Below are 25,848 nucleotides of genomic sequence, written 5' to 3' on the forward strand. Positions count from 1 at the left end.
AATTACACTGGTTATATAGCAGTTTGACAAACACTAATTTTGATCAATGAGAAGCTTTACATTGCCTTCACAATGCAAGGTAGTTAAAACGTTTAGCTGATATTACAGAGTTAGCTCCCTGTAGTGTTAGGTACCACCTTAACAGCAAATTACTCCTCTTTTGTAATACCAAGATCATGATATTATATGGATTTTGTTTGAAATGCATTGCAATGAACACAGACAATACGATGTTTCGTGATTTAACACCAAATAAAATTAAAAGTTTAAATGATGAATTTTACATTTTTGTTTATTTTGGACCCCACCTTACCCACTTACCCAACCACACAAATCACATACCCGTGAAAGTGTTAGTAATCTATGTCATTAAATCTTATTGGATTTGGTTTCAACTTTCAAACAATCAGGATGAATGTAACAGTCTTTTAAACAAGGCTTTGTGTTCATTTCACATTTTTATGTTATTGGTTATCAAAATGGATGTAATTTCCCGATGAACATCAATATGATCAAACATTTATCTATCTTCATCTGCATGACACTTATTCCTTTTCATAATAAATAGAATGTATATTCCAAAATGTTTGTCAGGTAACTTATCATGACCAATTGCATCATACCATTCACAAAACCTCAATTATTAAATGTCATTGTCTGGACGTTAAGCAATCTACATTCAGTTAATCTATAATAATCTTAAAAGGGCTTGCTCACAGTTTCTTCTTAAATTTTGATTTAAAGAAAAATCTAGATATAATACGGTACTGAAAGAAACAATCAATATGCAGACGGATTATTGTTATTACTTATACAATATGCGAACAAATGTTACATATCGAATTTTATTCTGTTTGGTAAAAGGTAAAATAGATTGTATATCAGAAGTTCAATATGCACTGATTTTAGTTTGAGATATAAATGAAATAATTATAGGTCTATATTCAAAATCTTTCTTCACTTTATTTAGAATATGAATTTTAAATTCTTTATCTACCTTCTTACAGTAAAATACTTTATGAATGTATTTGTTTTTTCCATGAAAAGAGTTACCGTTGATGGCAGCTCTTTGATAATTAGCTTAATGCTCTATTAGGTGTATTCGTAGCTTTTCTTAGGTCCGACATAATTATAACTTGATATACTATTGAAACATTTGTCATATTCACTTTCACTGCTTAAGGAAGAGCGTCTACTGTTAACTTCCGAAAGGTTATCCTCACTTGCTACTTGTACTGTCTCACTAACCAGTGGCACGTGTTTTGTCGTTTCCGGATGTACTGGAATTGAAATATCACTCATCGTGTGTTCTGTAATTCCTTGTATCGTTTGTATTAAGGTCGGCATTGATATTTGTTCGGCATCGCGCATTCCACGATTTTCAATTTGATCATTTCCCGAAGACGATATGTGTACACTATTATTGACATTTATTTCCAAAGCTATATCAATTTCTTTATATACTTCATTGGTAGTACTTCCTGTATCAGTGTGATCTCTAGGTGATGGCGATCTTATCCGATGTCGCATCGAAATATCACGCATCTTTTGTTCTACAATATTTTGTATTGTTTGTTTACAGGTCGACGTCGATATTTGTTCTGCATCACGCATTCCATTTAGTCCAATTTGATTATCTCCTGGCGGCGTTAAATATACACTGTTGTTGACATTTATTTCCAAGGCTATATCGATTTCGTCATATACTTCATTTATATTTCCTCTATCAACATCGTCTTCAGATGATGGTGATCTTACCCGATTTCTTTTATAGTGTCGAATAAAAAGACATCCCAAAATGAAAGTCACAATGACAAATAATATCGCCGTTAATAAGATGAACATAATTTCTGTTTTCTTGCTCGATATAATGTTCTCCTGTTCTTGAATTCCTGCAAAACAAACAAAACCATTTGTCTTGGTAACATTTTTAAGCATACTTGTGTGAAATAACTTTTGACCTCGAGCTTTTGGCAATACAAAAAATATTGGATTAAGTCGTGATTTTTAAGAGGTATCTTTTTACCAATAGTATGAGGTCCAAGAAATTGGTATGAATAAACAAAACACTTCGAGTCATACGTATAAATCATGTGTGTTGCTATAGAAATGGATATACTTCGTCAGTATGGAATTGCCTCGAAAAGTTAGTTCAAAATACGAGCTATGCTGCATGAAGTAATGATAGTTACAAAGTAAGTTTCCGAACTGTTTTATAAATATTTTGCTCAAACATACCAGTATAATTTGTTTTTCATTATATGCTAGTACTCTGGTCGAGTGAAATAAGAAAAAAAGTGTAAATATATAAATTTGACACCAACAACAAATAGCTTAGTATTGTGGTTAAAAAAATAGTGTTTGATAAATCTCAAACATCGTTATTGACATCTAAAAAAAATAGGTCTTAAAGAATGAACGTATTGACCGATCTACAAAATATCAAAGGTTACCACAATGGACTACCAATGATCACTACTGTTAACAAACACTTATTTATAATAAAACGTTCGTACCTTGACATGGAAATGTCCACTTCCCTGTTGAACCCCCACTGGTTGAAATTCCTATATTTCTGATTTTTAATGGACTTGAAGTATCAGTCCATTCCATGATGGTCGCTTTACTTCCATTTTCTACTCTAATACGCCCATCTCGCCAGCTAATGTAAAATTTCCTATATTCAGTTTGATTAAGTACTTGTCCTCCATGCGTCACCAATGCTACCCCTTCTTTGCCCTCACGGATAACCGACTTTGAGTTAACCCAACCACCCAATACTATCTCATAAAGAGGACCCTGATCTGTATTTGAAGACATTAATGCTACCTGTACATTTCTGCCAGCCTTAACTTTAAAATTAATACTATCGTTTGCAATACCAATGCCATGGTCTGACAAAAGTATGTACTTATACAGGTTTGGGGTTTCAATACTTGGTCCTTGACATTCTGAAATTATAACGACAATTATATAAAGCATAACATGTGGATAATGAAAGTATTTTTAGTAAACCTTTCCCGAAATAATTAAAATGCAGATTAGTTATTCCTGTTAGAAATGACTATCGTTTTGCTCTATCGAAATATTTTTTTTTACCAATCTTTTATTTTGTAAAATCAATTTCTATTATAATCGTTATATAAATTACTCCTCGACAGCTGATGAAGAACATGGGGCAGTCAATCCTTACATAAAACGATTACCACTATAATAAGCAAATCATAATACAAGAATGAATTTCTTAGACACTGCGAGAATCGTTGTGGAATGGGGAATAGTTCACCAGAGTTATTCGGTCCAAGATGTAGAAAGAGGACGAAATGTCATAGTTATATTGTGCACAAACGATCGGCACATGCATTTGTTCGTCACCTTTCAACGATAACAAAATGGATTTTCATTTGTCATTACGTATCTTCTGTGTCATTAAATCTCTGGTGGAAGGTTGTGATATAAGAATCATTAAATATCTTCTCAGTTTTATATTAGACCCACATTTGTACTATAACATTGGAATGACCAATTCCGTGTTGAATCCCATCCGGTAGAAATTCTAATATTTCTAATTTATTTTAGCCTTGAACTAACAAATTGCAAATCTCACTTGCCGTTTTTGAGCCTTTTATAGCTGAGTTAAAGACATTACGATGACTTACAGTTATCTTCTATTTCATTTGGTCTCCAGTTGAGAGTTATCTTATTCGCAATCAAATCTACAAGCTGTCTCCTTATTTTTATAGTGAAATAATCTTTCATTTCACAGATTTTGCTTTACTTATATCTTCTACTCTGCAATGGACGTCATATTGTGTTTCACACCTAGTTTGGTCATTATAAAGAAGCTATACTACTTTCATAAAGGTGAAAGCTTAAGCTAGATATATATAAAACCATGTGTTTCCATCTATTTTCATAAAATGCTTATACCAAGTGAGGAATATATCAGTTGGTGTGAATTTTCATGATCTCCTTTCTTGTATTTACCTTGGAGTGTGGTATTTTTCTGAATATGTTTGTCGCTTTCCTGACAATCTGAAATTATAACAACAATTAAATTAAACAATGATGTGAATAACACAGGTTGTTTTTAGTAAATTTGATAAAAAAAAATTGTCTGTGTACCATTATTTTCCTTATGGTCGTATGACTTTTGACGTGATTCGGAATATATGCATTCAGCTTTCATGTGTTTGGCTTTAGATGTTCCTTGTGCTGTTGGGCCTCGTCTAGAGATATCATTCGGTCGCATGAGATTTTCAAAGTATGATTTTCATTTCGTTGACCTTTGTTTTTATATTTCAATTATTATTTTATTTCATCGAAAAATTGATTATGCCATGATCATTATGATTTACTATACTTACTACAAAAACTTTTTTCGCTGGCGGATTTGTCGATTTAATGCAAGATGTTTCAACAAGATGCGCGCCAGATTAAACCAAGGACAAACGAATTGGTTTAATTGTGAGATATAAACGTTGAATTGTGTCTGTTGTATGTCTGTGATGTATGTTCACACAGTTTGATATTAGCTGCTTGATCTAAGTTATGACCATGCTAACAAAGTATGTCTGCTTGGTTTTATCACTTACTTTGGCAATATAACGGATCATTCAAAACTCGTTATAAAATTGGAAGTTTAAGCGAGAAATTCCGGCTTAACCACCGTTTATTTAGGAAAATGTCTGTGTCAAGTCAGTAATACGACCGTTTTCCTAAGTTTCAATTAAACAATGTTTTTTACCTTTTTTTCAAATCATCAATTATCGACGTTTTATGGTTATGTTTGTGCATAAACAAGTTTAGAGACAATCATAACTATCATATACAAAATATATAACTTATGCAGGATAAACATACATTATTATTATTAAACAATTAGTTGTAATCATTATGGTAAATATAAAACAGACCAAACGGCATTGTACGATCAGAGTAAAAATAAGGTGATGTGTATAATTAATATTGCTAATGGCACAACGAAGATGTAAACGGTTATAGACAACCGTTCAGTGTTCAGCGATACGAAAACGTATAAAGTCGGCATTACAAGGCCCTGAAATGAAAAATTTGACAGTGTTCAATTGAAAAAAACCGGCAGGGTTTACAGAATTAAAAAACAATTTATCGACAAAAATGGGCGAAAGATACCAGAGAGACAGTCAAACTCATAAACAGAAATTAAACTGACAACTAAAGAACAAGCAACACGAACTCCAACAAACAATTGGGGATCTCAGGTGTTCCGGAAGGGTAAGCAAATTCTGCTCACATGTGGCACCGTCGTCTTGCTTATGACAAAATAGTGCAGGTGTGAACCACTGACAAGCACGAAACTACAAGCTCCTGGCTGGGAAAAGACACCAAATGATTTTTTGGGGTTGAACATGTTTGAAGGCGCCAATCCTCCTCTTACCTGGGATGGTAGTTTAACAGTACAACATGAGAACAAACTATAAAAGTCGGTGGAAAATGAATTAACTGATCAGATCGATACAAAACAGAAAACATCAAACAAAATAAAACAGACCGGACTAATTATAAGGTTGAAGTAGTTTGACAGACAATTTTGTTATTTGAAAAAAAGTATCAAATTCTTGTTATTTTATTTTTTTTAAACTGACGTCGAAAAATACATATCTTTGCCTCTTTTCGAAAGAAAACTACATAATAAAATGTGTGTACCTCGACATGGGAAAGACCAATTCCCGATTGAACCCCATCCTGTTGAAATTCCAATATTTTTGATTTCAAATGAGCTTGAAGAGTCAGTCCATTCCATTATTGTCGCTTTACTTCCATTTTCTACTCTGATATGTCCATTGTTCCATTTGATATAGAATGTCCTATATACATTTTGATTGAGTACTGGTCCCCAATGTATTGCCAACGGTAGCCCTACTTTGCTGTAACGGATGATAGACTTTAAGTTAGCCCAACCACCCAAAATTATTTCATAAAGAGGATCTTGTTCATTATTTGAAGACATTAAAGCTATATGTGCATCACTCTTAGCCTTAACCATGAAACTAATATAATTTGTTAATGGATTTCCGATACAAAAGCCGTTGTTCGACAACATAATGTATTTATACAGGTTTGGAGTTTCAATGCTCTGTCCCTGGCAATCTGAAATTAAAAGGAACAATGAAATCAAGCATTTATATAACACAATTTATATGATGTGAATCACACGGAAAGTGTTTAGGAAACTTGATTGGAATTTCTTTTAGCAATAGAGATATAATGTTTGAACCATCTAAATGGTATTTATTTATTTCCATCTTTCCATGTTTTAATATTAATTTCAAGAAAAGCCATTCTAAAATATTTCAAACTTCGATATCTGATTCAACAAATTGCACTGTCAAGCCTTAAAAAACGCTTACCGCTATCCTTAGCAAAATCACTTTCTATTAAAAATCCAAGCTTTTCGGTGTCTGTCCGATTAAAATATATATCTGAAATAGAGATTAAAAAAATACTGATACGGCTTCCCTCTCCTCATTTGTAGACATGTTGTCCTATTGGCACTTATACAACATCATCCTATGTCATATACCTCTAAATTATCTGCAGTTGTCATCTAAGTACTACTAGTATGATATGTGATAAACGAATCTATTTTGATTTTAAAGTCATGTATTTTCCCGCTTCTTTACAACGATAGACCAATTTCATCCGCGAGTGGAGTATACGTTTTCGACTCATATTCTATTCGACCGCTTGCAGCTGTTAACTTTGCAACGTCATCATTTTCTAATATAGTACTATATATTCAGTGTGGACAAATAATTATACAAGATTGTCATGTTATTGTATATCCTAATTTTTTGTCGAGTCTGCAACTTTTGTTGCAGAAAGCTCGACATAGGGATAGTGATCCGGCGTTAGGTAACTTCTTAAAAGCTTTATATGTTAGACGGTAGAAGACCTGGAAGCTTCATTCTTTGTATATAGATGCCTAATGTTACGAACTCTCCGTCGGTCACATGTCCAATGTCCTTGACCTCATTTTCATGGTTCAGTGAATACTTGAAAAAAAGTTATTTTTTTTTGTAATGTTGAATTCTCTCTTATTATAAGTAATTGGATAACTATATTTGGTATATGCGTACCTTGCAAGGTCCTCATGCCCGTCAGACAGTTTTCACTTAACCTCGACCTCATTTCATGGATCAGTGAACAAGCTTAAGTTTGGGTGGTCAAGTCCATATCTCAGATACTATAAGCAATAGGTCTAGTATATTTGGTGTATGGAAGGACTGGCAGGTGTCATCTGACCTTGACCTCATTTTCATGGTTCAGTGCTTATAGTTAAGTTTTTGTGTTTTGGTCTGTTTTTCTTATACTATATGCAATAGGTCTACTATCAGTGGTGTATGGAATGATTGTAAGGTGTGCATGTCTAGCTGGCAGGTGTCATCTGACCTTGATCTTATTAAATGGATCAGTGGTCAAAGTTAAGTTTTTGAGTTTTGGTCTATTTTTCTAATACTGTATGCATTAGTTCAACTATATTTGGTGTAGGGAAATATTTTATTATCTATATGTCTGTTACGCAGGTTTTATTTGACCTTGACCTCATTTTCACGGTCCATTGCTAAGTGTTAAGTGTTTGTGTTTTTCTTAATTTATAAGCAATCAGTCAACTATATTTGTTGTATTGAAGATTTGTTAGCTGTACATGTCTGCCTGGCATGGTTCATCTGACCTTGACCTCATTTTCATGGTTCTTTGATCAATGTTTCGTTTTCTTGGTTAATGTTGAGTTTAAGTGACAGATGTAATAAAGCTTTATATTTAGGTCTATCAACATAATATCAATGATTAGTAAAGAAGGCGAGACATTTCAGCGTGTGCACTCTTGTTTTTAATGTTTTTCGTTTGTAAATCAATCAGGCCATTAGTTTCCTCGTTTTAAATGCTTTACAATTGTCATATTGGGGCCTCCTATAGCTGACCATGCGGTATAGTTTTTCCTTATTCTTGAAGGACGAATGGTGATCTAGATCTATGGGTGTTAATGCCTATATCACTAGGTCTCTGATAATGTGTTGTGCTATTGACAATTTCTTATCTTTAAGCTAATAATTTCTTTTGTGATTTGTGAAACTAGGCATAGCTCGGTATTTATCAATAAACTCATCATAGATATCAGGATTGAAATTTTAAATTTACGCCAGACGCGCCATTCGTCTACAAAAGACTCATCAGTGACGCTCAAATAAAAATAATGATAACAAGGCAAAATAAAGTACGAAGTTGAATAGCATTGAGGACCAAAAGTTCCTAGAAGTTTTGCTAAATACAGCCAAGGTAATCTATTCTTGAGGTAGCAAAGCCTTAGTATTTTACAAATTCAAAGTTTTGTCAAGCAAGCTGACGAGTTTTAGGCGTTGTGCGTTCCTGATGCAGGTAAATTAAGGTGTAAAAATTAGACGAAAGAGGATATTACTATGTTTTTTTCTCTATATTCTTGTGTATATATTTTACTTAATATTGTACTACATATAAACTACCAACAATTTTTGTGTGTGCGTCTTTGTCAAAATACCTATCAATTACTTATTTATTTTTTGCCGTCTTTGTTAGATATAGTTTCATGTTTGTTTTATTGTGTTAACAGAGAACATCATACTTGATATTATCACCACCTTTAAAAAACCCACTTATTAATAATATAACGTTCGTACCTTGACATGGAAATGTCCAATTCCCTGTTGAACCCCCTCTTGTAGAAATTCCTATATTTCTGATTTTTAAGGGGCTTGAAGTATCAGTCCATTCCATGATGTTCTCTTTACTTCCATTTTCTACTCTAATACGCCCATCTCGCCAGCTAATGTAAAATGTCCTATATTCAGTTGGTTTAAGTACTTGTCCTTTATGCGTTGCCAATGCTACCCCTTGTTTGCTGTCACGGATGACAGACTTTGAGTTAACCCAGCCACCCAATACTATTTCATAAAGAGGATCCTGATCTGTATTTGAAGACATTAAAGCTACATGTACATTTCTGCTAGCCTTAACTTTGAAATTGATACTATCGTTTACTAGATTTTCAATAAGAATGCCATAGTCTGACAAAAGTATGTACTTATACAGGTTTGGGGTTTCAATACTTGGTCCTTGACATTCTGAAATTATAACGACAATTAAATAAAACCATACATGTGGATAATGAAAGTATTTTTTAGTAAACCTTCCCGAAATAATTAAAATGCAGATTAGTTATTCCTGGTAGCAATGCCAATGATTTTGCTCTGTCGAAGTATTTGTTTTTTACCACCTTTATATTTTGTAAAATCTATTTCGATTAGAACCGTTACATACATACTTTACTCCTCGACAGCCGATGAAGAACATGAGACAGCCAATGTTTACATAAAACGATTACCACTATTATAAGCAAATCAATCTACAAGAATGAAATCATTTTACTTATTATTGTACTAATGTATGCATTACATATAAGCTACCAACAACAGTTTTTTGGTTGCGTCTCTGTCAAATTAACTATAAATATTGATTTTTTTCTTGCCGTCTTTGTTATATTTTGTTATTATTGTTTTATTGTGTAAGTCAGTTGTGTGGTATGTCTTTGACGAATGTTCACACAATTCTGGCTGTTGGTTTTGATTCCTCGCCTAGGGTTGTCATAAAAACAGAACTATAAACAACTGAAATATAAGAGGGAGGTAAAACAGGTCCAACCCACCATTTTCTTTTGAAAAAGACTTATAGCAGCAGTTTTCAAACAGTACCGTTGACAGATAGATTGCAATGTTTGATTTCGTCAGCTTTTTGTGAAATTCACTTTCTTAAACTTACCTCGGAGCTCCGTATTTTTCTGATACTTTTTTTCTTTTACCTGACAATCTAAAATTATAATATCAAGGAAATTAACCGTAAGATATGAATTACACTAGAGTTTTTAAATGAGTTCAAATGTCTATTTAGTATAGTTTGCCTCTCGTTCAAACAATGGTGATGTATTTTCTATATCTACATAATTTTATGTATTTCAATGCCATAATTGTTTGAACATTTTATACTTCGAAAGCTGTTTACGTACAGTGGACATTCAACTCTTATATTAAACGTGTACAGCATTAAGTAACACTGTACACTAGTATTGGTAATGGTCCACATATGGTATTACGAAATAGTTATCTAAGTCTGTGCAAATCTTTGACTGCAAGAGATGACATGATTGTTTTAGTTCTAAATACAATTGCAAATTAATTTCGATATCATATTGTGGTATCTATTATTTCTATATGCCGAAACCAGTTTTGGAATTGAATGTTCAACGCTAAGATGAATTTACAAATTAAAACAACTCTTTGCAAAATGAAATAAGTAAACTGAGATTATTCTTTAAATTGACTTTCTGTTAAGCTTTGTTACATTGTATGGCTCTTATGTTTCCAAACTGTTTTATGAAATATATTTCTTGTCAAACTAACTAACATAATGGATAAACGTGGTTTTGAACCAGTAGTCGGATGGTGTAAAAAAATGTAAATAAAAACAGAATAATATATAAAAGCAAGAGACTTAACATTACTGTGGTTTATATAAATCCTTTTATTAATCTTTGATTTAAGAAACTGAGGCTTCAGGCATAAATTTATTGATACATCTGCAGGACAACAAGATCATAAACGTGAATCTTGTCACCAACACGTTTTCAAGAAGCTCTTCAAAACAAAACGTTGGTACCTTGACATGGGAATGACCAATTCCCTGTTGAATCCCACCATGTAGAAATTCCAATATTTCTGATTTCTAAAGGGTTTGAAGTATCAGTCCATTCCATGATTTTCGTTTCACGGTCATCTTTAACTCTGATATTGCCATGATTCCAGCTAATGTTAAATGTTCTATACACATTTTGTTTGAGTGTTGGTCCATGATGCATTGCCAACGGTATCCCTTCTTTGCTGTCACGGATGATAGACCTTGAATTAGCCCAACCACCTATTATTATTTCATAAATGGGATCATGGTCATTATTTGAAGACATCAAAGCTATATGTGCATCGCTCTTAGCATTAACCTTGAAATTAACACTATCAGTTACTGGATTTCCAATACAAATGCCGTGATCTGACAAAAGAATGTATTCATATAACTTTGGAGTTTCAATACTTGGTCCCTGACAATCTGAAAACAAAATGACAATTAAATAAAATATTTAACATGTGAACTACACGGTAAGTGTTTAGTTCAGTTAACTTGATTTACAAATAGCTTAAATATCTCTGTTCCATCTTTAATTGTTTTATCCTTTTAATTTTTGGATATCAAGTTCAAGTATAACCCATTTTCAAACATTTTACACTTCATTATCTAATAACACATGGTACGTACACGAAAAGCCAAACCTAATCTAGATACTGTAAGGATTGTTTTGTAATAATTGACAGTCTTTTAGCATTGTTTCAGACCAAACTGTTGTAACATGAAAGAAGCATCATAAACTAAATGCGCACGCAATTTTACCTGATGAAGTGACATGTAACTTTTGTGTCACGTTTTGTATACAATTACATAGAATCGTTGTCAAAGATGCAGAAGAACGTTAAAATAATTAATGAAATGCTTTTTATAAAGTCATATTTTTTAGGGCAAATCTGTTAGTCTTATTTTGAAATATCAAAGTGAGGCAATTGTGCCAGTAACATGTATCATAACTTCCTTTTATCATGTTTATGCATTTAAACATTTTTCTTTTAGCATTTTTTTAATGAAAGTACATGCACTAAAAGAAGTAGTGGAAAATAATCAGCAAAACAGATGTCATTAGAGGCGATGCTTTTTATATTTATACATGTATCTAGACTAGTAGTGAATTTGAAAAGTGCTGTATTGATTCATGTGCAAATAAGGAGCAGCAGCCAATGAAACATTGCAAATGTGTGATCAGAGGTATGTCATGAAAGTTATGTTTAAGTTGTTTAAATATTTTTTTGTTTTCAGACTTATATGACTTAGGGACGACATCAAAAGTTCAATGTAGGATAAAAAAAACTTACTTCACATAGTTTTTTCACTGACCCCTCCCCCCCCCCCCCCCCCCCCCCCCTCTTAACTTAATTTGGGAAAAATTGATTTACCAATAGGGATATGTAAATATCGATTTTAGATATACAAAACTTGCAGAATTTTAACCCCCTTCCCACCCCTTTGATTTTTTTTTTTTTATCCTACATCGATCTTTTGATGTTGTCCCTTACATGTACAATGTACGTACATGTACATGTACAAGTAAATGTTGAGTACATAGAGGTGACATTTATTCTTGGGTTAGTTTGAAAATTAACCATGTTAGCAGTAACATACTATTTATTTTAATTGGAAGCTCTCTTTACAATCAAGTATAGAAATCTAAGAAATTTAAACACAAGTTTAATGACCATAAAAGGAAGGTTGGGATTGATTTTGGGAGTTTTGGTCCTAACAGTTTAGGAATAAGGGGCCAAAAAGGGCTCAAATTTTTAAAAGATTTTTTTTATTTTTCGCACAATTACTTTAGAATAAGTCAACAGAAATCTTTAAAATTTCTATGAACATAAGGTTTAGGACCACAAAAGAAGGTTAGGATTGATTTTGGGAGTTTTGGTCCAAACAGTTTTGGAATAAGGGGCCAAAAAAAAGGTCCCAAATAAGCATTTTTCTTGGTTTTTGCACAATAACTTTAGCATTAGTAAGTTGAAATCTATAAAATTTTAACACAAGGTTTATGACCACAAAAGAAAGGTTGGGATTGATTTTGGGAGTTTTGGTCCCAACAGTTTAGGAATAAGGATTCGGAAGGGTCCAAAATGAAACTTTGTTTGATTTCATAAAAAAATGAATTATTGGGGTTCTTTGATATGCCAAATCTAACCGTTTATTTAGATTCTGAATTTTTGGTCCTGTTTTCAAATAATGAAATTGGTCTACATCAAGGTCCAAAAGGTCCAAAATTAAACTTAGTTTGATTTTAACAAAAAATGATTTCTTTGGGTTCTTTGATATGCTGAATCTAAACATGTACTTAGATTTTTGATTATGGGCCAAGTTTTCAAGTTTCAGATCGGGGTCCAAAATTAAACTTTGTTTGATTTTAACAAAGATTGAATATATGGGGTTCGTCAATATGCTGAATCTAACCATGTATTGAGATATTTAATATTTAGGCCATGGTTATCAAATTTGGTTCACATTGAGGTCTCAAGGGTCTAAAATTGAACATTATTTGATTTCATTTGATTTCATCAAAAATTGAATTCTTGGGGTTCTATGATATGCTGAATCTAACCATGTATTTAGATTTTGGATATTGGACCATAATAGATAAAGGTCCAATTTAAAATTTTTAAGTTTTTAAGTTTAAGCTCTTAGACCACATTTATTCTGTGTCAGAAACCTATGTTGTGTCAAGTATTTAATCACAATCCAAATTCAGAGCTGTATCAAGCTTAAATGTTGTGTCATAATTGCTCCACATGTTCAGGCCATAATAAATAATAGGTTTGTTTGCCCAAACGCTACCTACCCTGAAAAAAGCTGCCTACTCAAATTCTTTTATTGTCCTGATTTGAAGAAGTATTTTTTAATCAAATAGGCATGAAGAATAATAAACATCTGATACTTCATTTTCTTTTTTTGAAAAAAAAAAAGGAAATGTCTAACCACCTACCCACTGTCTCAACCTTTGGGTAGGGTTTGGGCAAACCAAAATATTTTTAAGTGTGGCCTCAGGGTTTGACCTCTGCAATCTTATAAAGCTGTGCACTGCGGAGCATCTGGTTTACTAAACATAGGTACATGTACATAAGATGGGTATATAATCCTTAAATCAGTAAATTGTAATAAAATCAATATTTTAATTGTTTTAATTTCAGAGGTCATTTTTCCACAAAAACAAGCTAATACAGTCAATGGGCCTGATGAAGTTGAGTTTTTTTGGACTTTTGGGAAAAATGGAACATATATAAGTGAAGAAAAGTAAAGAAAAGGGGAAAATATTACAGACACAGTACATGGACACCAGCATGAGCAAGTTAAGACAAGGTATTATGTTATATAGAATATATATATATTTATGAATGTTTTATTAACTTGTGACCTCAACCAATCAAATTAAATCACCACTAAATGGAGTGGGTGGTAAACAGGAATTTCCTTGACCAAATTCACATGTAAACATTAAAAAATAACATAGAAAATATGATAAAAACAAATTCAAATTACCACCTTAGCAATCCAGCAAAGCTATCGATAAAAAAGTGTCACAATGCCATCATCGCACTTCGAATTAATCAAAATTTGCGATACTGCGTTAACCCATTGCACATCAGCATGACATTCGTGGTGCAGAATCCTGCATGTGGGATTACAATGTTACTTTTGAATTTCTTTGCCCTCAACAACAAAAAAGTAGTAAAACATAATTATTTTGCAATTTTGATTATGAGAAAGTTTATATTAGTTAGACAAAACACATTAACATGTACCTTTATGCTTTAAAAATGACATGTAATTAAAAGTACATTTATATCAAACAATTAAAACTAGAGGAAGGTGACAGTTGAGGATGCAAACAGAAATTGTTTCCTTTATTAGTTATAATGAGTTATTTGAGAAGGAAAAAAAATTACTGTTTAAATAGGTATTCTGATATACATTGTATATGTGATTTTCAATGGTTTTAACTTTTTAGTTCCCTTAAGCTTTCTGTGGTCTGTCCATCCAGTTTTCCACACTTTTTTTATGCCACTTTTATATGTATGGGCATTTTATTTCTCGGTTTATGCATTGGTTTCTCTGTCTCTCTTTCCTCAAGTTAAAATTTTGGTCAAAGTAGTTTTTGATGAAGTTGAAGTCCAATGATATAATTTGTCTAAATTTAATGCCAAATTAGAGTTTTGTTCCCAATTTCATGGTCACTGAACAAATAAAATGATAGTGCAAGTGGGGCATCCATGAACTAGTCTATGGACACATTCTTGTTTCTTCATGCTTGAAGATATTGATATGATATTGTTTTATCATGACAAGTAACAGATCCAGTTTAATTTTTTTTTCTGGTCTAATGATTTTGAGCATAATAATGGTCCTTGGTCTTACAAAATTTACTTAAATAATTAGTTTACAACACTTTGATTTGATATTTGTTATATAGTTTACACATGTTACACCATGACAAGTTATACTGTGGTTTCATATATTTTCGTGGGTACCAATTTTCGTGGATTGAGGAAAACTTACAGGTTCGTAGATATTTAATTTTGTGGTTTTGCTGAAGTCTGTATACAAGCCATAGGAAAAATTGTCATTCCTTGAACTTTTAATTTCGTGGTTCAACGAAATCCAAGAAAATTGGTAACCAACGAATAATAATGAATCCACAGTATATAAAGTTAGAAATTTGTTCCAATACAATAAATTTAACTGGTAGGGGACTATATTATAAGTTATATGGTTGGCTACTGACCCCTACAGATCCATAGAGGGTTAGTAAAATCCATAGGGGTGAGGCCGGAGGCCAAATCCCCTTTGAATTTTATTCACCCTCTATGGATCTGTAGGGGGTCAGTAGTTAACCGTATAATGAATTTATCGGACACCAGACTTTTTCTGCTGCGTTCTGTTGAAAAAATTAACAATGAAACAAAACAACATTAATAGATGATGTCACCATTAACTTGTCATGAACCTCTTATGAAACTTACTAACCCCAAACGGTCTCATAGGGGGTCACCACGTGACGGCGTTTAACCAATCACAACGTGATAATTCAGCTGCGTTCCGATAAATTGTAATGCAATAGTGACAGAATGCTTGTAAAAATACAGATGTTCATGTATCACTGTAAGTAATAATAATATTAACCTTAATTTGATTATTTTGCTTGTTTTAAAATCAAGATATATTGATAGTTAGTTGCTGTTATTATAAAATTTACATCTTGCGTTTATTTCAGAATCTGCCATGGAAAGAAACTGTTAAAAGAAGAAAAAAAAATGAAGAAATAGACTTTAACTTGTGTTACATATGTACATTTTATTATACTATATAAACAAATTTTTAAAATATATTCTGTTACCAAAGATGAGAATTTATTATCAATCATGCCATTTTAAGAAAACATGCATGTATAGAAATTGGTTTAATTTTTAGCTGATGGGATGGTTAAGGGGTTCTCATCTAAATGATACAATTTGTAAGTGTTCTTAAAAATCCTTAAACAAAAACCATGTCAAAGTGCAAACTGTAAAGCTGTAGATTCTTTATTGATTAAAACATATGCATTCAGACGAAATGGCTCATATGATGCAATAGAATTGATACCATGAAAGTTTTATTTCAAATGAATAATTCACATGATGACATGTTTTGTTCATATATTTATCATGTTATTAGAACCCCTCAGTTATTCTGAAATTGATTGCCTTGAGTGCAAGAGGTTATTAAAGGTTCAAACAGGGACCGAGTCAATGCAAAGACTTGAAAACTGGTATAAGCTGCTTTGCTAGGCAAAAAGCATTCAGAAGTAAGAACAGACTGAATCAACACATAGTCAGAATTTTGTGTCAGGTAGGGAGACATATCTTCCTGCAAACTGTTACTTTGTGAGTTAGGGTGTCAGTCTTATACAAATTAGGGTTGGAGCTCATTTCTGATTATCATGATCTCATAGCCTGAATATGCATCTGATCTGCAACTGGAAGTAAAGCAACCATCATCCACACATATGTTTACCATACGGTTTATGATCATCTGTTAACCATATGTTCTCAAACATATGGTTACCATGAACATGCGTTTATCATGTGTTTTCAAACGCATGTTTCACATAAACATCCGTTTACCATGTGTTTTCAAACGCATGTTTTCCATAAACGCATGTAAACAATACGTTCTCCAAACATGCGTTTAACGTACGGTGCTCCAAACATGCGTTTCTGACATGTTTTGAAACGTACGGTAAATTCCTGGTAAACATGCGTTTACATGTGTTGCAATTTTGCCTGTGTAACAGTGTGGACGAAAGGATTTCTTGGCGCGCTCAGATTATCAATTGGCTGGGTCAGATTAGGTGTACGTCCCTTTTTAACGCTGAATTATCACATCGTTATTGCTATAGACATTAAAAGTGTGGGGTCGTACATGGTCAAATAATTCGCATAACTAGCAGAGGACTAAACTTCGTGTGTTGATTTTAATGTTGAATAATTAAAACATTATTTTTCCTCGACATGAGCTCTATTTTTATTTTAATTTAAATCCCCACAGGAAGGTCTCTGATAAACAGAATGAGAGTAAAATTACTGTCATCGATAGCTGATGACAAACAAGTTGGAGGTAAATGATTCAGTAGTATTACCAACATAAGTATGGTGGTTGTTACCGAAATACATATAATTGATATCAGTAGCATATCATAATATTGTGATTTTGGTATAAACCAGCATAATACTTTCGGCAACTGGATTTCAAAAACGAATGTTGTTATCTGATGATAAAAATGCATGTATACAGGTTTTGTGTTTAAATACTTTGTCCTTCACAATCTGTTAATTCAACAACAACAAATAAACAGAAACCTTGACTGTAAAGTGAAATCAAAATGAAAGCGTGTGATTAAATCTGATGAACAGTTTTTTTGTGGTTTGTTGAGTTGTTAAATAGCTGCCCCTGTAACTCTACAGGATAGGTTAGAATTAGTGTTGTCAACGGTTAACCGGTTAACTGGGTCGAACGACCGAATACCGAATACCAAAAACGCTAACCGGTTAACCGGACTTTTTTCAATTTTGGTAGATTTGAAATAAATTTATCTTGAAATCATCAAATAGTTATGTTTCATTTGAAAATTGTCATCGTGGTAATTAATTTGACAGATGAATTGTCCAGTTTATTGATTGTTATTGTTAATCTTAAAAACATAAAATTAATTAGAGCTCGGTCAAGATCTTCAAGAAACATAATTAGTAGACATGTTTTTTTAACAGTAACTTAAAATCAGTAATGCGATTAAATTTTACTAATTACTTCATTATTTCATTGTTGATCTAATATGGTGTACACCTACATCTAAATGTTCAACCTCCGTAGTGCAAGACTTAGTCTTAACTTAAACGAAATACTAACTCAAAACTTGTGAAATGCAAACCAACGTGAATGTACTCATTGTATACGTGATAGTACGAGTAACATGCTTAAAGAAATAAGCAAACAAAGCATAGAAACAGGTCGTACGGTGATCTATTGTTGTTAATGTCTGTGTCATTTTGATCTCTTGTGGATATTTGTCTCATTGGCAATCATACCACATCTTCGTTTTATAATCATTCATTTCAAATTGAAACACTCCACGTTATTTTCGGAGACAACAAGAGAAAAGGAAAGAATAATCGGTTTCAGACATATTCAATTCTACGAGATCAAGAAGTTTTTTTTTTTATTTTTCAATCTGAAGTTGGTACAAACTCTATAATAGTTGATACGGTGTATTTGATAATAAAAAGTCAAAATTCGACAAGGAATCCTAACAGGCAAGCTTTAAATGATACCAAAGAACAAACTTCCATTCTAAAAGCGTAAATTTATGACTTGGATGAAAGGTTGTCAAATTGACACCCATACCATAACTTATATCTATGTGTAGGGTACTATTGATCCGTCTATCAAAATCCAACTTAAACTACCGGTTAACCGGTTAATCGGTCGAACGATTATCCGAGTAACCGGTTAGTCAAAAGTGTAAGATTTGACAACACTAGCTAGAATACAAAACGAATGTTCCGACACATGATCAGAACTGTAACAATTAAAAGATGCAAATTTTGTGTTGAAAAAAGGCAACAGTAGTATATACTGGTGTTAATAAATCGATGGAGAGAGAACAAATTCGGTTAACAAACTAAACCCGAGGGAAATATATCAACTATAAGAGGGAAACAAAGTATTTAAAAAGAACACTAAAGTGCAACAAATCTCAAACCTAATTATTTAGTGGAAAGATCTTAACAACATTAAAATATAAAAAACATGAAACCATATAAACATTATATAAAAGGTCTATTTGTTTATTAATCTCTTAACTTTATTCATTTACTTTTTGCCCTTCATTCAAAACAGAAATCCCCTATAAACACATATGATATTGAACTTAAATGTATTTATGCTTACCTGAATTATTCGATACGGCTGTTGAGACAAGATATAAAACGATAAATATAACACTAAATGTGTGCATCATATCATGTTGTCTGTATAAAGCAGAGAATCAAATTTCTCAGATTGTTAATTTATGTTTGCCGTTTTCTGTCTCGAATATAAAATCAGAAGTGTTTAACAACACACCTAAAAATACATATGATAAAGGATGTCATGATTAAGGATAAACATGCACTGAGTTGAATAAATGCTTCCGGAAACATGATAAAAGCTGAAAATAATACACGCGTTGTAACATATTCTAGTCATCATAGTTTTCTATTTCCTAAAAAAAGTTAAAATCAAATAGCGCTAGCTAGGTTGTCTTTTTTGTTATGCCTCATTTATGGGCATATTGTTTTCTGGTATATGCGTCTGTTTGTTCGTTCATTCGTCCGTTCGTCCGTTCGTCCGTCTGTCTGTCCCGCTCCAGGTTAAAGTTTTTGGTCGAGGTCGTTTTTGATGAAGTTGAAATCCAATCAGCTTTACACTTAGTACACATCTTCACTATGATATGATATTTCGTATTGTAATGTCAAATAAGAGATTTTAACCCAGTTGCACGGTCCACTGAACATAGAAAATGATAGTGTCGATGGGGCGTCCGTTTCCTATGGACACATTATTGATTATTAATTACTGTGATCTTAGTTTTTTAAGTATTTTTTCATAATCTAATCATAATAAATTCTTTTTTGTACATCTTAGTATGAAAAAATGATTGGGGTTTTCTATTCATTTTTCTTTCTTTTTATCACATGTGTTATTCGGTGAGAGATCGATACAAGACCAAACTGCTGTCTAAAATGTTAACAATAAATTACGTCTTGATTTATCTGTTACACACCAACTAATTAATTTGGTCACACATATATTTTTTTGATTTATTAAAAATGTGTGTACAAGTTGATACATATTACAGGTGAAACATTCTAATATGACGTTCTTATTTTGCTTTGTAGGTAAAGTCGTTTTCTAATAAACAGAAAAAATATGTTCAACACATACCGAATATAAACATTCTCACTATTTTCAGTTTAACATTTTATAAGATATATAACTGCTTTACCGTGCTTATGTAATCTAATGTCATTAGATTATTCAAGTTAGGGAAACTTACATTTATGTTTTTATTTTGTTTGTAAAATGTGTCATATATCATTTTTTTTTTGCTTTCGGGGTGAATATTGCTAAATAATTTCAGTTAGAATAATAACAAAATTCTATTCTTTAATATTGATAAAACATCTTGGTTAATGAAATTGAGAGAGAATTTAAACGTTCATATTTCTTTAGTATATTCGACCTTTCACCACTACACGGTTTTCAATTAAATTGCGTGTTATCCTATTTTCTACCATAACAAAAGCGTACTTTGAACTGTAATTGTTTTCTTTTCACACATTGTGACCTGCATGTAGAGTTGTATCATTAGCACGCATACCACATTTCTTATGTATTCTCATATAGCTAATCAAGTGATCAGTCAATATAAAAAGAATGCCATTTTGTTTTCTCGAAAATGTCAAACTTAATTGTTTTTCGTTCTTCTCTGATACTTATTAATTTACGTTTAGTTATTCAATGTATTATTACATCCACAAATCTTCATATTTACATGTTATATTGCTATTATTAATTATTACTTTAATTATGCTTACCTGAATGAGTCGGTACATCTGTGCAGGACAAATGCAAAAAGGTAAATATATCAACAAATGTGTTTATACTATTATGTTGTCTGAAATTTCTCGGGCGTTAACTTATGTGACAATATCTGTCATTTCCTGCTACGTATATAAAGTTTTGATTCTTTATTCGAGGCTTATTTTTACTTTTCTGATAATTCAAATGGAAAAAAAAGACGATTTCTAAAGTTGTCAATATAATTGTCTGCTCTATGGTCGGGTTGTTGTCGCTTTGACACATTCCCTATTTTCTTTCTTAATTTTATAAGTATGGAAAATGATAAACTGAGACAGATTAAAAACATGACCAAATTTATTTATTCAATAGGTTATCCAAACATGTATTTATATTTATAAAAAAAAAACAAGAAATTATATGTATAAGGGTGTAGTCATTTCGAGTTAAGAATTTTTTTGTCAGTTGTTTGGACTCCCTAAGGTTTTCCTACGATACCAAGTAAAATAATTTCCTCTATATCACCCACTTTTCATTTCAATGGAAAACAGAGAAGGCTCCAATATCTAATTAACAGTGAGATTTTCTAATAAAATTCCATTGCCAGTTTTAAAACAGGTTTTCAATTTTATTCCTTGTGATTTAGGATTCAAATAATGATAGTGGTATGTATACATCAGGTAACGTTTCAGTCAGCCTTTCCCGCCATTTAAATAAATAAGATATCTCGAAATGGATTTCCATAATCTAAGAATATGTTGTAGCTTATCCTGGTCCCTAACTATTTCTCTTCTGAATTATAGTATTAATTGCATACTAGAACAACATATGGGGATAATTGAAATAAAGTTGCCATTAATATTTGTTTTTGTTTTTAAATATTACAAGAAGTAAAGAAATATTGAACACGACTGTTGCCATACGTGCAGCAGTATCTGCCCATCCTTGTGGAATACTTGCAATCACTCTAGCTTTGTGGTTATGTTCGTGTTAATTAGTCATCAGTTTCTATATTCATTTCTTTTTAGTACTGTTGTTTGTCGTTTTTGTAATGGCGTTGTCAGTTCGATTTTGACTTATGAGTTTACTTTATTGTTATTTTTTATATTCATGAAATCAAATTATAATTCGCAAAACCTTAAAGGTGAAAAACATTCTTTATTAAGATATATTGATTCTTTGTTTTAATTTGTAAAGTATTCCTTTAAAGATAAATGTTATGTAACTATTTTATCAAAAAGAAAAGACTCTTTCAAATTTAGACCAAACTAGTAACGTAAAGTTACTATTGGTTTAATTTATCCTTAACACCAAAATATTGAAAACTACTTGCACTTTAAGAAATCCATTATTATTATAACTTTGTCTTTTAGCTCATAGACATAACTTTTGCATGCGACTTCAACGGTTTTTTTTATTTACTCCGTCTTAAAATGGGATAAAGAATTAAATTATAAGAAATGACTGTTATATTTTGTCTGTCTAATCGAAATAACATACGCTGGTTATTCAGTGTGCATTTTTGGTGTTATTTCGTCATAGACAGGGAAAATATAATAGTAACTGTTACAGTATAACAATTTTTAAGAACAATATAAAATTATGCGCTTGCTAGCGTTATTTGCGATTTTTTTTTATTTATGAATAATTTTCAAAACGTTTTTGCCGATTTTCAGTTTTTGTTAAACGACCCAAAGTCGGAAACATACATTTTGTTTTGCAAAATTCCGTGACATAGCCCATTTACGATATCCTGGAGTGAAATTAACTTGACGTGTAATCTTTCCATGACCATTTGTTTTACTGGCCCCCTGTTATTTTACAGGTTTCAAATTTCAGGAATTAGATTGCCTGGTGAACGTTAGTTCCCCCGCAGAAATGGACGGAAGCTCGAATTACTGATAAAGAATATGTCACATTTTGAATATGAAAAAAGTTTTGGTAAATCTCTGATCCTTATCTATTTACTTCTAGTCCTTCATTTCATATTGCATACTGAAATCGCCTATAATTTATATTGTTGTTTCTTGTAATTATAATACGGATATTCGATATAGCTCATGAGATAAAATGTATAAAAGGAAAGTAAAACAACAAAAGTGTTAATTTAATCGTGTTGTCAGTATACACATGCCAAAAGTTTCTGGGGGCTTTGGTATTTGTTGCGGTGGTTTCCCGTTACATAGATAAAGGTATGAGTCTTCATTTTACAATAATCACCTGATGTTTATATCAATATAACTTATGATATTATATTGTGTGATTTCCCAATAAAAACATTCTGTAAAAAAGAAATTAGACGATTTTAAAGTTGTCAGTATAAGGATATAAAATGATAGATAGTGAACAAATCAATTGTAATTTATATGAAATTAAAAGGTTTAATATTATGTATTTATAAACCAAAAACTTATTTCAAACAACGAATATAATAGGATCTCAGTGTAAAGGAAGCAATTACACATGAAAATGAATAATAACGCTAGATATGCTATTAACTTGTATCAGTTAAATAGTTAAATCATATTAGACTTACAGATAATGACCACAGAAAATAACTGTCCATGAAAAAAGATAACCAAATTTAAAATATGTCAAGAAAAATCTTACTCAATAGGTGCCACGTGCGCAGCAGAATAATCTTATGCAGTGTACTTCCAGATCCCCTAGTATCACCTCCAGTTTGTAATATGGTTCGTGTTACTTAGACTTTAGTTTTCTGTGTTGTGTTTTGTGTAATTTTGTTTATTATTGGGCGTTTTTAGATTTTTCTATTGCGTTGTCAGTGTGTTTTCGACTCATGTTTGAATGCAACTTTGGTATCTTTCGCCTCTCTTATTCAACTTAAATTAATAACGACAGTTAATCACCAGCCTGTCAACTCAGTGATATTAAATTCGATTCCTCCTCGGGATATTATTTCGTAAACAATGGCCGTCATGATGTAGTCAAGTGCGTGTGTTGAAAGTGTCATTAAACACCAACAATAAGTGATTTTATGTATTTTATTTGACGTAGTTCTTTTGGTTTTTATATTAATTTTTTTTAGAATAATCAAGTTACGTCTTAGATATCAATAATTGATTTTTGATATCATCTTCATCAAAATTTTAAATTGAATTGGTCACTTTCAAGACAACAAAAAATCGTGAAAAAAGTACATGTATTTGAATTGGGTTTGTCTAACAATGTTGAATACAATAAAAAAAAAAAAGTTCATATGATTTTGTTGTCAATTAATTCTTTGTTCTTTTTAGCTTCTTCCTCGTCTACATTTTGTGGTTCATTGATAGTCCTGATTTTGATCTTTGACTTCGTAGGTAAGCCTGCTGAAACTGGCGGTTTTATATACTCAATAGGTTCTCGTGGCTTTTGAAATAATATACCTTTCTTTTTAGCGAACAAGAGCAGATAACCTCCAGTCAAACCAGTAATTACTGTAGGGAAAAATAGCAGTATGAAACACCATGAAGGACTATCGGAATCTGGGGTCATAACAAATGTAACAATGAATGTAATTATTGCTAGGAAACTGGAAGCAGCTGAAAAATAATAAAAAAAGGCCTGTTGCAAAATAAGTTTTGTACTTGTTTGGGTTTATAAATATTATTGATTTGAGCGTCACTGATGAATCTTATGTAGACGAAACGCGCGTCTGGCGTACTAAATTATAACCCTGGTACCTTTGATAACTATTTACGGTTATTCAAATGGAAAAGTTTAGTATAGTTTGAAATTTAGATCTAGGGGCTATGGCTTGTGCACTTATTGCATTATATAATTGTATAACATTCATATTTATATATAATTCATTGAACAAGTTCGAAACAATACACGTAGCCCATCGAAAACTGTATTATAAAAAGAAACAGTCATGCATATATCTTTATATAGATAAGACCGCTGGTTTTCCCGTTTGAATGGTTTTACACTAGTAATTCTGGGGCCCTTTATAGCTTGTTGTTTGGTGTGAGCCAAGGTTCCGTGTTGAAGGCCGTACTTTAACCTATAATGGTTTACTTTTTAAATTGTTATTTGGATGGAGAGTTGTCTCATTGGCACTCACACCACATCTTCCTGTATCTATGTAATACCAACAAGCATTGAAGGTGCATGTAATCTATACTCCTATACGAATATAAATATATGATTATTTTTTTCAATGAAATAATATTTGTAAAATTTCAAACCAAATTTTGGTATATTGTATATCGTGAAGGGAAACTGGTAGCTTTTCATAATTCTTTATTCAAAATTGTGTTAATTTTAAGAAACGCTATACCTTAATTACTATTGCAGTAAAGGGCTGTTCGAAACTTAATTCACTGTCGGTAAATAGTACCTTACCCGAGACAAAGAATGCTATAATGTTGACAATTATGGCAGGTTTAGACATCAGATTCTTTAATGCCATTAAAACAAATATGAAACTACCAGCCATGGCGGTTAATACTCCAATCATTCCGAAAGTTTGTGTCGCTTTCAGTACACCTAAAATGTATTAGTAATATGTTCGTTAAGAATACTGTGGATTTATTTATTTTCGTGGATTAAGGAGAACTGAAATGCTCATTAATGTTTCATTTTGTGGTTTTTCAGAGGTCTGCATACAAGGCAATAAGAAGATTTTTTATCTTTAAACATTTAACTCCGTGGTTAACTTTTACCCACGAAATCCACGACAATTGAGATCCAACGAATAATAATGAATCCACAGTAATTTATTTGATTTTTTTTTCTCGAAATACTTAGGATGTTCTACCCAAGGAAAAGATTGCCTTACCTGAATTTGGCATAACTTTTTGAAATGTTGAGTCCTCAAAGCTCTTCAAATTCGTACTTTAATTGGTATTTCTTTACAATGTTGGTTCGTGCGTCATTAATGAGTATTTTAAAGGCAAAACACGCGTCTGGGGTACGAAACTATAATCTTTGTAGTTGATAAATTTGTTTACAACATTAAGGTCGAAACCAATGCTGGTA

The 25,848-nt window shown here is 32.0% G+C and overlaps 2 protein-coding genes and 1 long non-coding RNA gene across 3 annotated transcripts; 1 reads left to right on the forward strand and 2 right to left on the reverse strand.

Moving 5' to 3' along the window:
* Nucleotides 1-829: 829 nt before the first annotated feature.
* Nucleotides 830-20,976, reverse strand: LOC134721592 (uncharacterized). Its single transcript, XM_063584691.1, has 10 exons — nucleotides 20,883-20,976; nucleotides 19,195-19,368; nucleotides 10,732-11,175; nucleotides 9,838-9,885; nucleotides 8,700-9,143; nucleotides 6,393-6,464; nucleotides 5,689-6,132; nucleotides 3,988-4,035; nucleotides 2,517-2,951; nucleotides 830-1,892 (listed from the first exon to the last, which is right to left on the reverse strand). Exons 2-10 carry the CDS (start codon nucleotides 19,262-19,264, stop codon nucleotides 1,093-1,095), a joined length of 2,805 nt encoding a protein of 934 aa, XP_063440761.1. The 5' UTR covers nucleotides 19,265-19,368; nucleotides 20,883-20,976; the 3' UTR covers nucleotides 830-1,092.
* LOC134723579 (uncharacterized) lies at nucleotides 11,759-16,029 on the forward strand. The gene is made up of 3 exons (XR_010108118.1): nucleotides 11,759-11,940; nucleotides 13,902-14,070; nucleotides 15,983-16,029. It is a non-coding gene; the product is annotated as an uncharacterized LOC134723579 (long non-coding RNA).
* A 2,960-nt stretch (nucleotides 20,977-23,936) lies between the features above and the next one.
* Nucleotides 23,937-25,355, reverse strand: LOC134723580 (uncharacterized). The gene is made up of 2 exons (XM_063587154.1): nucleotides 25,213-25,355; nucleotides 23,937-24,407 (listed from the first exon to the last, which is right to left on the reverse strand). Exons 1-2 carry the CDS (start codon nucleotides 25,325-25,327, stop codon nucleotides 24,082-24,084), a joined length of 441 nt encoding a protein of 146 aa, XP_063443224.1. The 5' UTR covers nucleotides 25,328-25,355; the 3' UTR covers nucleotides 23,937-24,081.
* Between the last annotated feature and the right edge of the window lie 493 nt (nucleotides 25,356-25,848).

The sequence above is a fragment of the Mytilus trossulus genome, chromosome 6 (genome assembly GCF_036588685.1).
Source record: "Mytilus trossulus isolate FHL-02 chromosome 6, PNRI_Mtr1.1.1.hap1, whole genome shotgun sequence".
NCBI lineage: Eukaryota > Metazoa > Mollusca > Bivalvia > Mytilida > Mytilidae > Mytilus > Mytilus trossulus.